At 46.5% G+C, this 14810-nt stretch overlaps 1 protein-coding gene across 13 annotated transcripts in view; it reads left to right on the top strand.

The window, feature by feature from the left end:
- Positions 1–14810, top strand: part of Caln1 (calneuron 1) — a 491884-nt gene that overhangs the window by 451693 nt on the left and 25381 nt on the right. For all 13 annotated transcript variants that reach the window (NM_001077201.2, XM_017598405.3, XM_063271556.1 and 10 more), the window contains 1 exon segment: positions 13332–13488. In NM_001077201.2, the coding sequence (NP_001070669.1) occupies positions 13332–13488 (157 nt within the window).

The raw sequence follows: 14810 nt of genomic DNA, 5'->3' as shown, positions 1-14810 counted from the left end.
AGGCATATAGAATATTCCAGAACTCATTTGACCCCCTTTCCCCAACTCCCTCAAGGTGAATTAAATTGCACCGTGAAATGAATTCCACACCTGTGAAAACTGGAAGAGTGGAGGATTAACCTAAAATCTGACTTGGGAAGATGTGGTCCCCTACAGTGCTGGTCTCAGTGGGAGTCTGGGAGGGGGAAGACCTCACAGGCAGCCTGTGGCGAGCCTCTAGCGTTGTCCTTTTAGTGGCCTGGCTTTCATCTTGTTTAGAATTCAGAACTTCACTGCGGCCAGGGCCCCCTGAGGCTCCTATCACAGCGGGGACAGCAGTTCAATTTCTCTTCTCCACTATGAGTCTCAACTGGATGTCTTCTTGCAGAAGATACTTTTCCTGGCCTCCTTATCACAGATTTGGGGGTGGGGGGGAAGAGTGCATAGGTAGGGAAGGGAGAGAGGGAAAAAATGGAGGACTAACATTTATCCATTCAATAAACATGCGTAAAGCACTCACATGCTCGTGTCTAGCCACTGAATTCGAGGTGGTACATATTTTCCAAGGGCTCTTTATCAACTGGCAGAGGCTGACACAGAAACAGACAAAATTAACTTGCAAGCCAGACACAGTGTTTGAACCTGTAATTCTATATGAGGGAGACTGAGGAAAGAGAAGTAACCAGAGCTTGAAGCCAGTCTGGACTTTGAGAGTGATTTCCAGGGCAGCCTACACTGCAAAGCAAGATCTATTCTCAAACCATGTTGTGCTGAGGCCGTAGTCAGTTAGCAAAAGGCACACACAAGCCCTGGGTTCAGTCTCCCAGGGCCATGAACACTGGGCACGGTGGTGCATACTTAATAAGAGATTGGGATTGGAGATAGGAAGATATCTAGAGCGAGCTGGCTAGCAGCCTAGCCTGTTTGGCAAGTTCCAGGCTGGTGAGAGATCCTGTCTTATAAAGAGAAAGGTGGGTGACAGCTAAGGAATGATGTCCAAAGTTGTCCTCTGGTCTCCATAGACATCCATGACTGCACAGAGGTACCTATATGGGTGTGTGTGTGTGTGTGTATGCATATGTGCATGCACGCTTTATGTCCTAAAGAAAGAGAATGACTTGCTTTTAAAAATTAAATCGAGAGAGCTGGAGAGATGGTTCAGAACACTGGCTGCTATTCCAGAGGACTCAGGTTCATTTCCCAGGGCTCTTAATAGCAGCTTACAACTATCTGTAGCTCCAGTCCTAAGGGACCTAGCGTCCCCTTCTGGCGTTTTTGGGCACTGCATTCCTGTGGCACACAGACATATATGCAGGCAAAACAGACATGTGGAAATAATAATAACAGCATGTTCAATCTATATTAATTAAAAAGAAATAAATAAAACCGAATCAAGGGAAAATGACAGAAGGCACCCTGTGACAATCTCTTTACACTCTGATCTGAGAAGATGCTGCACAGAAAGCTGAGATTTAACAGTGGGGGAAGGACAGAGGGCTGGAGAGATGGCTCAGAAGATAAGAACACTTGCTGTGTAGGCACGAGGTCCTGAGTTCAAGTCCACAACACCCATGTAAAAAGCTGTGTATGGCCACATGTACCTATAACCTCAGCGTTGTTGGGGTATGGGGACAAGAGGACCACTGGGTTTGCCAGCCTTGCTCCAGGTTCAGTGAGAGGCCCAGCCTTGAGGGAATAAAGTAGAAAATGATACAACACAACGAGAGATGTCCTTCTCTGGCCTGTGGGCATGTGTGCCCTCACACACACACATGGGCATCCACCAGGTATTTATTACATGGAAGAAAACCATAAAAACAAGATAGTAAATCATGGCACTTTGGGTCAAGAAAGAAACAGACTAAAATTACAGAACCAAAATAAAGGCAAAAAACTGGTCTTTGGCTCGGCCAATCAGAAACAGAATGAGGGACTTAAGAGATGTCTTTTGGAAAATCTGAGTTCAGTTTTTAGCACCTGTATTAGGGAATCTCACAGTCACTTGTAACTACTGCTTCTGGGGGCTCTGGTGCCCTCTTCTGGCCGGTGTGGGTACTGCACAGAGAAAAGGAGAGAGGAGGAGGAGAGGGAGAGGGAAAGAGAGAGGGAGGTACCAACACATTACTGAAGAAATGGCACACTAGTTAAGAGCTTTGCTCCTGTAAAGGAACGAACTGAGTTCAGTTCCTAGCACATGTATTGGGGGGTGCACGACGACTTGTAACTCAAGCTCCAGGGGATTCAACGCCTTCTGAGTTTACTCATGTGCATGCATGTATGCACATGTTCTCGCGCGTGCGTGCGCACGCGCGCGTGCGCACGCGTGTGTGTGTGTGCGCGCGCGCACACACACACACACACACACACACACACACGAATAAAAAAAGTTAAAAGAAGCAGAGTGATCTATGCATGGCAAGAAAGAGAGAAGAATAAAAAAAGAAATGTACAGCCCAGAACGCAGACATGAAAATTATTAGGGAAGAGTTGAAATATATGGAAGAACAGGATAGACAGCTAATTAGGAGTAATTTGTGTTCCAGAGGAAAAATCGAACTAGAACAAAAGAGGAGTTGTCAAACGGTTGCAAGAAGCACACAGGAGGCAGAACACAATGTTGGTATAAAAATAAAAAAAAACCCTGGCTAAACTGGAGCCAAGATTATTACAGAAACATATGTCTAAATATGGCACAGAAACTGTGTGTGTATGTGTGTGTGTGTGCGACCACACGCGCACGTGCGTGCATGCACGTGCAGGTGCACGTGTGTTTACTCTCAAGGGTAGAGAAAAATTCCTACGGGTGTTGGAAAACAGTTAAAGGATATTGAAGGAAGAACACTTAGGTTACTCGCCCAACCCCAGACAGAAGGAACTAGAAAACTCGGCTTAGCGTTCTTTGAGTGTGTATCTTTGTGTGGGGGTCTAAGCACCAAGTGTGTGTGTGCTTTACTGAGCTGTGCACACACTCTCAGCTCAGGTATCAATGTGGGGACACCTGTGCAATTTTTCGATGCTATACCAAACCAAGGTGTCTATCATAGGAGAGTGGAGGAGTATGATAGGAGCTGGAGAGATCGCTCAGTGGTTCAGAGTACCCGTTGCTCTTCCTGAGGATCCAGGTTTGAGTACCAGAGTGTACATAATGGCTCACAGCTGTTTGTTAATCCAGTCCCAGGGACTCTGGCGCCCTCTCCTGGACCTCTCAGGCATTGCATGCACATGGTACACAGACAAACATGCAGATAATATATTATGCCCATACAGTTTTACAAAACATTATTTTTTTAAGGTATTGTGAAAAATATAATGTCTCGAGCCAGCAAAATGGCTCAGAGAGAAAAGCACATGCCAACAATCCTGGCAACCTGAGTTATATCTCCAGGACCCATATGCTAGAAAGGAGAGAATCAACTTCTCCAGGCTGTCCTGTGACCTCCACATGTGTGCTCTGTGAACTGCACATGCACATAGACACGCTAACTAACTAACTAACTAACTAACTAACTAACTAACTAACTAACCAACTAACTAACTAACAATAAAAATTTAAAATAACTTTAAGACTCTCAGAAAAGGGAACATTCACAAATGCTTCAAATTAGTAGCTGTTTTAAAATTTTCTCTAGCAGATGAAGTCTTTAACAGTCACGTACCCAGAGGTGGGACTCTCCCAGACAAATAGAAGTGAGGAATGGAATTCATGCAATGTCTTGAGTAGCAGCCCACGGTTACAAATCGTGTCACCCAATCCTGTGCAGAATCAGTATTTTTCTGCAAAAAGACACAAGGGGTATGTTTTAGGGTGGGCGGTGCTGTTTTGAGATGGGGCAGCACTATATAGTCCCGGCTTCTCTGGAATTTGATATGTAGACCAGACTGGCCTCAAACGCGCAAAGATTCACCTGCCTTGGCCTCAGCCTCCTGAGTGCTGGGATTAAAGAAAAGCACTGCCATGTTCAGCTTCCCGGAATGTAATGTCTGCCCTAATGACTTCGGTGTTAAGGCCAATGATGGAAACACGTTAGGGAACAAGTCCGGAAGGGGAGTGGGTAGCTTCTCATCTCACCCAGGGAGGAGAAGGAAGCAAGCTCCATTTTTTTTTTTTCTGAATTTGATCTTAAGAAATGGCCTGTTAAGTCATACATCTGAGAAGAAGAAGAAGAAAAAAAGCAAATTTAAGAGTTGAAAACTCTGGGGCTGGAGAGATGGCTCAGCGGTTAAGAGCACTGACTGCTCTTCCAGAGGTCCTGAGTTCAAATTTCAGCAACCACATGGTGGCTCACAACCATCTGTAATGGGATCTGATGCCCTCTTCTGGTGTGTCTGAAGACAGCTACAGTGCACTTATATACATAAAATAAATACATCTTTTTAAAAAAAAAGAGTTGAAATCTGGAAAGCAGGAAATAAAATATCAAAGTAGGTCCAAGCAATTATATAATAATATGGCGTGGATCTCCACCATGGGGGAGCAGAGACTGAAAGTCTAATTTTTAATGGGTTTAGCTTATATTTTCAATTAAAATATAATTATGTCACTTTCCCACTTTCTTCCCCTCCTGTTTCCCCCCAACTCCTTCCCACCATGCTGTCAGATTGATAACCTTTTTCTTTTTTATTGTTATGTATACATTACACACACATACACACACACACACTCACACACACACACACTCACACACACAAATCCAACTGCTGGATCCATTTTTGTTTTTTTTTTTTTTGTTTTTTGTTTTTTTTGGTTCTTTTATTTTCGGGGCTGGGGGCCTTGCGCTTCCTAGGCAAGTGCTCTACCACTGAGCTAAATCCCCAACTCCCCATTTTTGTTATTTGTGTGCCTATGGTTTCAGAACTGACCATTCTGTATTATATAACAACTGTGTTATCCCTGGGAAATGTTAATTTCTCCTCTCTGGTCAGGTATTGGTTGCCTGCAGTTCTCTGTCTAGGGTAAGACCCCATGAGACTTTCCCCACCTATGCACGTCCTTTGATAGTGATTGGTTAGGAGTTACTTATGCAGACACAGAGAAAGACACACAGCCAGTTTCCTCATGTCCTGGCTCTTACAGTCTTTCAGTCTCCTCTCCCAAGATGTCCCTTGAGCCATAGATGCAGGAACTGCAGACAGATCAATCCATTGAGACTAGAACCCCGCCCCCCATAACTCATTGGCCTCAGCAGTGTGCCCAGTTGTGGTTTTCTGTGATGGTCCCCATTTGCTGTAAAGATGCTTCCTTGATGAGGGGAGGTAGCTACACTTATCTGTGGGTGTGAGGTAAGATTTAGAATATACTTAGGAATTACACTAGTCCTGCACAGCGACAAGAATGGATTCTCTTCTAAGACCTGTGACCTCATGTGCTCTGGGTAGTTGACTAGGTTACTGGTAGCAGTCATGATTCCCCTCCTGTCGAGTAGGCCCTAAGTCCGCTCAGGCAGCTGCTGGTTACCACCACAGGTGAATGCCACTATTAAACCTTCATGGCTAGATTGCCATGCTGGTCATTGTCGTTCCTAGGTGTCAGGACTTTTAACTGCTTCCTTCCCTCGGCAACTTGCATGATACTTTCTGGTCCTGTGGAAGCGAGACTGCAAGGAGGAGGTTTGGATTAAATCCATCTGGAATGATCTGAGTACTGACACTCACTATGTAACCAAGGAAGACCTTGAACTTCTGACGGTCCCAGGGGCTGGTCAGTCCCAGGAAACCTGGTTTGTGTGGTACTAAGGACAGAACCAAAGACTCGCTCTGCAAGCACTCAGAGAGCTGAGCTGCGGTCACACCCAAATCCGATTTATTTTCACACGAACTCTGCTCCCCTTTCTAGATCCATGCCTGTAAAACCACGCAGGGAGGTTAGACATCAAAAGGGGCACAAGGTCAGGTGTCACTCTTCAGGGACCATCCATGTTTTGGTTACAGCCTGGAACTCGCCAAGCAGGCTAGCTTGGCTGTTACATAATCCCACAGAGAGAAAACAAACTTGTCTGTACCGATATCATCGTAGACTTTTAACGGAAGCATAAGAAATTCCAAGAAACGCTTGCTGGATGATGATCAAAGGTGTCCTGAATGTTCTATGGGGAGGCTGCTCACCTGCTGGCCTTTGTGACCTCCAAATGCTTCTCTGGTATTTTCATGTTCCACATGCTCTTCTCTGGGGGTTGTCACCCTTCAGGTGCCTTTTCCTGTCAACCTAACACAAATGACTTCCAAATCCTTATCATTAACCTGTCATGTCTGCGCTCCATCTCTTAGTTGTTCTGTTGAGACTGTCACGCTGGGAGCTCAGGGAACACACCCAAAATTTAACTTGTCACCTCCCTCTAAGTCAGAGAGAACGAGTGAGATCCGAGAGAGTGCATGGGAAAGCAGGGTCGGGGTTTGGTTATCATCTGAAAGAAGAGAGAAGAAGCAGGGAGCGGGGCTGGAAAGACGGCTCGGCAGTTAAGGGCACTTGCTCCCTTTATAGAGGACCAGAGTTTCTATTCCACCCCCCATACTGGGTCGCTCACAACCACCTTTAGCTCGTGCCCTAGGAGACATAATGCCATTTTCTGGCCTCTGTGGATACCCACATAGCATTCAGTACACACACACACACACACACACACACACACACACAGATGCACACACAAATCATGGTGATAATATCTTCAAAGGAAGAAAAAGCAAAAGCTATACTTTTCTAAATAACTCAAAAAGGTGGGCAGTCCACAGAGCTACAAGATGCTCTAAGAGCAGAGGAGGGGCTCTGGGACACTGTCTCGCTAAGGGGATAATTACTCTTCTAAGCATGACTTCAGGTGAGTCAGTTTTCCTTAGGAATGGACTACTGGGTAAGTGATTGACTGATTGACAGTCTAAGCTGGATAAGGAGACAATAGCATATAATAATTTGGATAGCTTCAATATAAAGTCCCCACTCAGGGCCAGAGGAAGATTTCATTTTGTGTGTGTGTGTGTGTGTGTATGTATGTATGTATGTATGTATGTATGTATGTATGTATGTATTTTGGAGACAGGGTTCTTTTTGTATAGCCCTGACTGCCTTGGAACTAACTCTGTTGAGCAGGCTGGCCTTGAACTCACAGAGATTTGCCTGCCTTTCCCTCCCCGGTGCTGAGATTAAAGGCATGCACTACCATTCTCGTTTAGATTAATTGAGGTGGTTTGTATGTGCTTGGCCCAGGGAGCGGCACTGTTAAGAGGTGTGGCCTTGTTAGAGTGGATGTGGCCTTGTTAGAGTAGGTGTGGCCTTGGTGGAGGAAGTGTGTCACTGTGGGGGTGGGCTTTGAGACCTTCCTCCCAGTCACGTGGGAGATAGTCTGCTCCTGGCTTCCTTTGGATGAAGTCGTGGAACTCTCGGCTCCTTCTCCGGTGTCATGCCTGCCTGGACGCTGCCCTGCTTCCTGCCATGATGATAATGGACTGAACCTCTGATCCTGCAAGCCAGCCATGTTTAATGTTCCCCCTTATGAGAAGTGCCTTGGTCATGGTGTCTTCACAGAATGGAAATCCTAAGACATTAATGTTTATTTTTAATTGTGTATCTGTATGTGTGTGCACTTGAGTGCAGTATCAGCGGTGGACAGAAGAGAGCTCAAATCCCCTGAAGCTGGAGTTACAGGCAGACGTGAGCCTCCTCACATGGCTGCTCTGTAAGAGCACCGTTGTGTATGCTTAATGGTACAGCTGTCTCCCAGCACCTGGATCTCGTTCTTTTGACCAGGAAGAAGTAGCATTGTCTTATTGGACCTCAATGAAATCCAGATATCTCCACCCTCTTAAATGGCGATTTAAACCCTAAGTAAGATTAAGTCTGATGCTTTCCTATTTAGTATCACCAGGCGAATGGACACAGGAGGTGAGGTCCACCCTCAAAGGCCTCTAAGGCTAGTGTAATATCTTTTAGTACTGTCGTGGTTAAGGGAAGATGAGCTAATCATGGTGGAGACTTTGTAATGGTACAAGTGCACACCCATAGTCATGAACAAAAGGGAGAACAGAAGAGACCGGAGTCCTGAAATTTCCCTATGTAACTGCAATCATATACTAAAGTAAAGAGAGGACCACCTCCTAGACTCTACTCCTTGAAATATTCTAACACTCCCCAGTAACACCACAGACAGTAGACGACACCTTCAACACATGGGCTTTTGAGAGACACATGTTTGACCAGTCACTGGCTGTGCCCAAGCTTTTGCACCAACTGGGTCTCAGAATGTCCCGGGGGAGAAAAGCAACTTACTCACAGGAGGAGAAGGTTTACTTTCACTTACACTTCCAGGTCATAATCCATCATTGAAGGAAGTCAGAGCAGGAGCTCGAGACAGGAATCTGGAGACAGGAAGCATGGAGGGTGCTGTTTGCTGTCTTGTGGAAAGGCTCATCGTGTGCTAACTGCTTTAGAGGCAGCCCAGGGACATCAGCCCAGGGAAGGCTGCCAGTCGCAACAAGCTAGGCTTTCCCTCAACTAAGAATCAAGACAGTCAGTCCCCTACAGACATGGCTACAGACCAGTCTGACCCTTAACTCCTCAGTCAAGGCTTCGCCTCTCAGGAGACTCAGATGCCTCTAGGCCAGGTCAAATGGACATGTTTGCTTATGTGAGAGCGTGTGTGCAGTGTGCAGGCAAGCATGCATGCTTTGTGTGTGTGCATTGGTGGATGAGAGAGGGAGAGACAGTGTGTGTAAGGACTACCTCTCCTCAGGAACACTGTTTACCTTGGGGATTTTTTTGTTTTTGTTGTTGGGTTTTTGTTTTGTTTTGTGTGTGTGTGTTTGTGTTTTCTCTATCTTTATTAACTTGGGTATTTCTTATTTACATTTCGATTGTTATTCCCTTTCCAGGTTTCTGGACCAACATCCCCCTAACCCCTCTCCCTCCCCTTCTATATGGGTGTTCCCCTCCCCACCCTCCCCCCATTACCGCCCTCCCCCCAACAATCACATTCACTGGGGGTTCAGTCTTGGCAGGATCAAGGGCTTCCCCTTCCACTGCTGCCCTTACTAGGCTATTCATTGCTACCTATGAAGTTGGAGCCCAAGGTCAGTCCATGTATAGTCTTTGGGTAGTGGCTTAGTCCCTGGAAGCTCTGGTTGGTTGACATTGTTGTTCATATGGGGTCTTGAGCCCCTTCAAGCTCTTCCAGTCCTTTCTCTGAATCCTTCAATGGGGGTCCCGTTCTCAGTTCAGTGGTTTGCTGCTGGCATTTGTCTATGTATTTGCTGTATTCTGGCTGTGTCTCTCAGGAGAGATCTACATCGGGTTCCACCTTGGGTTTTTTTAAAGACAGGTTTTCTTACTGGCTCTAAGCTCACTAAGAAGACTAGGCCAGCTGGCCAGAAAGTCCTAGGGATCCTCTCATCTCTACCACCTTGTCTTGAGTTCCTGCCCTTGGCTCACCAGTACTGATATTATGGGCCTAGACCACCAGCCATGATTTATGTAGTGCTGAGATAGAACCCAGGGCTTGTGTCTGCCGAGTGAGGACCCTACTGACTGCATTACGCCCCATAGCCACTATGCTATAGTCAGTCTTGAGAGAAATCTTAAAATGTGGGTCTACTGCACATAATTTACGTGCTAAAAATAATGAGAGGCATGTGGGTAGGTCTCTTAAAATAGCATTAGATTCTAAAAGTAACTTGAGAAAAGTTTGAAAGCTGAATTGATGGGTCATCGTGAGAGAAATACCTGTTGGTACCATGTTCCTGTTTTATAGAGATTTCTTTCTAAACTTTAAGAGACGGGCACCCTGACAGTATAGATGACATACGGAAAGTTGCTCGGCTGGGTTTGTTTAGACGCCGGTATCCTGTGTTAGACAGCATTGTATCACTAAGACAGAGTAGTCAGAAGGTACTGTGGTGAGGAGGGGGGCTCTATCTGAGCTCACAGTCAAAGGGGACTCAGTCCATGGTCCCCAGAGTCTTTGATCACCTCATGATGGGAGAGAGAGACAGAGACAGAGACAGAGGCAGAGAGAGACAGAGGCAGAGAGAGACAGAGAGTCAAAGAGACGGAGAGAGAAGAGTCTAAGGTCTTCAAAGACACAATCCCAGTGACCTCCCAATCAGAACCTACCTCCTAACAGCCCATTCAGCTGTGGATTCTTTAATGGATTCATCCACTGGTAAAGTCAGCATATCCAGAATCCAGTCTCTTCTCAACAGTACCACCAGCTAAGGACCAAGATTTCTACCCATTGCCTCTGGGGGCCTGAGGGACATTTGTTCTACAAGCCACAGTATATTCTTTATGGGTGTGTGTGGGGGAGTCCCAAAGAACTCACTTTGTTGACCAGGCTAGCCTCGAACTCAGAGATTTGCCTGCCTCTGCCTCTGCCTCTGCCTCTGCCTCTCTCCCCACCCCACCCCCAGTGTTAGGATTAAAGGCATGTGCCACCACTGCTCAGTGCACCCCAATATACTCTAACGACTATAAGCCTAAACAATGGAGCTAGGAAATCTGTATCTTTAGTTCCCTTCCCTTAACCTCTGCTCAATCTTTTCGCCTAGTTTCTGAATGGCAGAAATCTCTTGAAGTTGTATAATTATCTTCCAGGCAGCTTTCCATGTCTTAGCTTGGTCTTCCAAGAAGTAGTGACTTATTTTTTTTTCTGCCTAAAGAATCTGTTTGATGTCAACACTATTCATCTCTGGCTATGGCAGAGAATCTGTTCTGGCTTTATTATGTTGCTGTGATAAGACACACTCGGACCAAAAGCCACTTGGATAACTGAGGGCTGCTGTCACTGAGGGTTGTTACACTTCTAGGGCACCCTCAGTCATTAAGCAAAGTCACGAGGCAGAAATCTCAGAGGAGTGCTGCCTCTTGACTTGTTCACTGACTTGTGCTCAACTGGCTTTCTTAGACAGCCCAAGGCCACCTACTCATGGAATGGTACCGCCCACACTGGTCTGTACCACCCGCCCTGTTCCAACACATCAATTTACAATCAAGACAGTCCTCAACTGAGGACTCCTTCAGCTCTGGTCACTCCTTCAGCTGAGATTCCCTCCTCAGGTGACTCTAAGCTGGGTCAAGTTCACGGTTAAACCTGACTAGAACAGGATCCCAATCTTCGCGTCAGAATTATCCTCTTCTGCATTCTTTGTGCCTCGTTCCTGCGCACGGATGGGCTGCTAACACTCCGCTCGTCTATCCAGTATAAAAGGATGTTGTGCCCAGCTTTACGTCAGATTCATCCCCAGCAGTCACTAAACTGCAATGCGGAAAGCACATACAGTTTATGAATGCCCATCTGCTGCTCTGACTCACGGAGAGCTTTCAACTCGAATCGTCTTGCTTTTTCCCAGCAAGTTTCAGTATCTCAATTTAACTTCCTAGAACAAGGTGCGTACTTCTCAAATCTTTGAAAAGACCAAGAGGAGAGGAATGTTCAGGACCTGCTTTCGGTGTTGTGTGGGTTCAACTCAATCATGGGCTTCCGTGCTTACCCTAAGTGTGATGGCTAACCTTCTCTGTCAGTTCCATAGGATCAAGGATCACGCAGGATACGGGCCTCTGGTGCATGCCTGTGAGGGGTTTTCCAGATTAGGTTAGCAGATGGGGGTAAATCCACCTTAGGTCTCGTGGGCTGGGGTCCTGGACTGAATAAAAAGGAGGAAGTGAGCTGAGCACCAGCCTCCGTTTCTGATTCCCGGTGCAATGTGATTGGCTGCTTCAAGCTCCTCCTACCTTGGTGGACTGTACCATTTTAAACTGTGAGCTCAAATAAACCAATGCTTCCTTACGATCATTTGCCTAGTGTTTGGTCATAGGCAGTGAGAAAAATAATGAATCTGCTGTATTAGCTCATTTTCCATCACTTTGGTAAAAATCCCTTCTAAAGAGGAGACAGTGACACAGGCCCTAGTTTTGGAAAGGCAAGGGCATGCTATTGCCTCTCACTTGGTCCTAATGAAGGTCTTAGGGTAGATACCATCACAATGGCAGGATCATATGCAGCAGAGATCACAACATGAGATAGACAGTCAGAAAATAACTCAGGGGTTAAGCTCTTACTACAATTAGGCTCCTGGTTCTGGGAAAAATTCTCAGTGGTTAAAGCATTTGCCATGTAAGCCTGAAGAAGAGTTCAGACCATGGAAATGGTCAGTTGTCATGGTGTAACACCTGTCATTCTGACTTTGGGCTGCAGACCTAGATCTAGGGAGACAGGCTAGCTAGGACTAGCCGCCATGTTGGTGAGATCTGAGTTTGATTGAGAGCTCCTGTCTCAATACACAAGGTAGAAAAGCAATGGAGGATGATTCCAGACATGAACTTCAGGCCTCCACATGCATGTGCACCCATGTATACATGCATGTGCACACATATACACACACTTACACGCGTGCATGCTCACTTGTGTGCATGTACACACACATGTACACACACACGCATACACACACAAGCACTCACACACGCACGCACGCGCGCACACACACATACACACACACGCACGCACGCGCGCACACACACTCGTAGAAAAATTAAGATCTGTCTTGGAACTAAGGTTCCCTTCACTAGTGACACCTTCAGTGATCTAGCCAGCTACCATGTTTCATCTTTTTAAAAAATATTTATTTTTATCATCTATGTACCTATATGGTCCCGAACAGATATATGCTCACCATGTGCGTGCAGGTGCCTTCAGAGACCAGAAGCAAGATTCTTATCCCCTTTAGCTAGAGTCACAAGCAATTGTGAGCTGTCCAATGGGGATGTTGGAAACCAAAGTCAGGTCCTCTGAAACAACAGAAAATATTAATCATGGATCGATCTCTCTAGCCCCAGGTCTCACTTCTACAAGTTTCTCTACTTCAACACGGCAACACTGAGCGTAAGGTTTCCAACACAGCACCTCTGTTGGAGGGATGTGTGTGCAAGGGCAGAGGGACCACATTCAAACCACAGTAGAAATGTATAATACATACTCAAAGCAAAATCAGAATGGCTAGTTCCTTCAAAGATGATAAATTTGTTTTTTGAAACGTATGTATTGTTTGAGGTGGAAACAAAAGGACTATTACTGGTTTCTTGCGAGATGATGGAGATTTTACATATGATGTGGAAGGTTGATGACAGACGCCTGGTGGAAGGTCAGCCCAATTAGCAAGGAGATTTTATTCTGTCTCCTAAACCAGAGGCTATGTCTCATTTGCTGCCTTCCCAATAAAGACCACGCTTGGAGCTGAGCAGGGCGGCAAACTGCTCATCTGGTATCCTGAGAAACTCATCTTCTCGAAGGAGCTTTGGGGCATGCTGACAGCACCCCAGCTGAGTTCACACCCCAGTTTTCACAGACCCCCCTTCCTGTTCTTTGTCTCCACAGTTCGACATGCAGAGAGTCACTCTGGAAGAGCTGAAGCATATCCTGTACCATGCCTTCCGGGATCACTTAACAATGAAGGACATTGAGAACATTATTATCAACGAGGAGGAGAGTTTGAACGAGACCTCGGGGAACTGCCAGACAGAGTTTGAAGGAGGTGGGTGGACTGGGGTGTCTTCCTGGACAAGAAGCAGCCTTGTCCTCTAGTGTAAAAGTTGAGGGCCGGGGTTGGGGATTTAGCTCAGTGGTAGAGCACTTGCCTACCAAGCGCAAGGCCCTGGGTTCGGTCCCCAGCTCTGAAAAAAAGAAAAAAAAAAAGTTGAGGGCCAAGTGACTAGGTCAGCTTGGGGACAATACCATGGTTTAATTTTATGCTTTTATTTTCTCTTTCTCCTCCTTTTATTTTCTGAAATTTCATGTGTAGGCTCTAGGGGTATGTGCACATGTATGTGCAGGTGCATGTGAACATGATTATGTGTGCACGTGGATACCAAGAAGTCAGTATCGGGCATCTTCCTCTATTTCTCTTATTTTGTGAGGCAGACTCTCTCACTGTCCCTGGTGCTCACGGTTTCAGTGAGACTGGCCCACCAGTGAGTCCTCAGGATCCACGTGCCTCTGTTTCCCTGGTGCTGCAATTACATCTGTGCTACTGTCCCCAGCTGTTATGTGAGCGCTAGGGACCACACAGTTCAGCTCCTCATTCTTATACCACAGATGCTTTAACCCTGCATAGAACTACCATCACCCTAGCCCTATCCTCCTCCTCCTTTCCCCCTCCTCCTCCTCCTCACCTCTCCTCTCCCTCTTTCCCCATTCCTCCCCCATCCTTCCTCCTCCTTCCCCCTCCTTCCCCTCCTCCTTCTTCCCCCTCCTCCCCCTCCTCCCCACTCCTTCCCCCTCCTCCTTCCCCCTCCTCCCCACTCCTTCCCCCTCCTCCTTCCCCCTCCTCCCCACTCCTTCCTCCCCCTCCTCCCTCCTACCTACTCTTTCTCCCTCCTCCCACTGCTCCCCTCTACCTCCCCCTCCTCCCCCTCTTCTTTCCCCCTCCTCCCCACTCCTTCCTCCCCCTCCTACCCACTCTTTCTCCCTCCTCCCACTGCTCCCCTCTACCTCCCCCTCCTCCCCCTCCACTTCCTCCTCCTCCTCCTTCCTCCTATTTTTATTTCTCCTCCTCTTCTTCTTCCTCTTCCTCTTGTTCCTCCTCTTTTTTGTTATTTGGATTTTGTTTTTGCTGCTGCTATTTGGGTTTTGTGGGTTTTTTTGAGATAGGATTTCTATGTGTAGCCAAGGCTACACTTATCCATTCAAACTCAAGATCCTCCTGCCTAGACCTCTGGAGTGCTGGGCTTATGGCCCACATACCACCATACAGGGCTCAAAGTTCAAGCTTCAGAAGATCTTGTGAGGATCTTGTCCTTCCTGAGGTCATTTTGAGTCTAGGAGGATGGCTATGTGGTTTTGTGGCAATTTGCCTTT

This window comes from Rattus norvegicus, chromosome 12 (assembly GCF_036323735.1).
Source record: "Rattus norvegicus strain BN/NHsdMcwi chromosome 12, GRCr8, whole genome shotgun sequence".
Lineage (NCBI taxonomy): Eukaryota > Metazoa > Chordata > Mammalia > Rodentia > Muridae > Rattus > Rattus norvegicus.
Note: the sequence above shows the minus strand (reverse complement) of the source record. Positions and strands in the feature narration are given on the sequence as shown.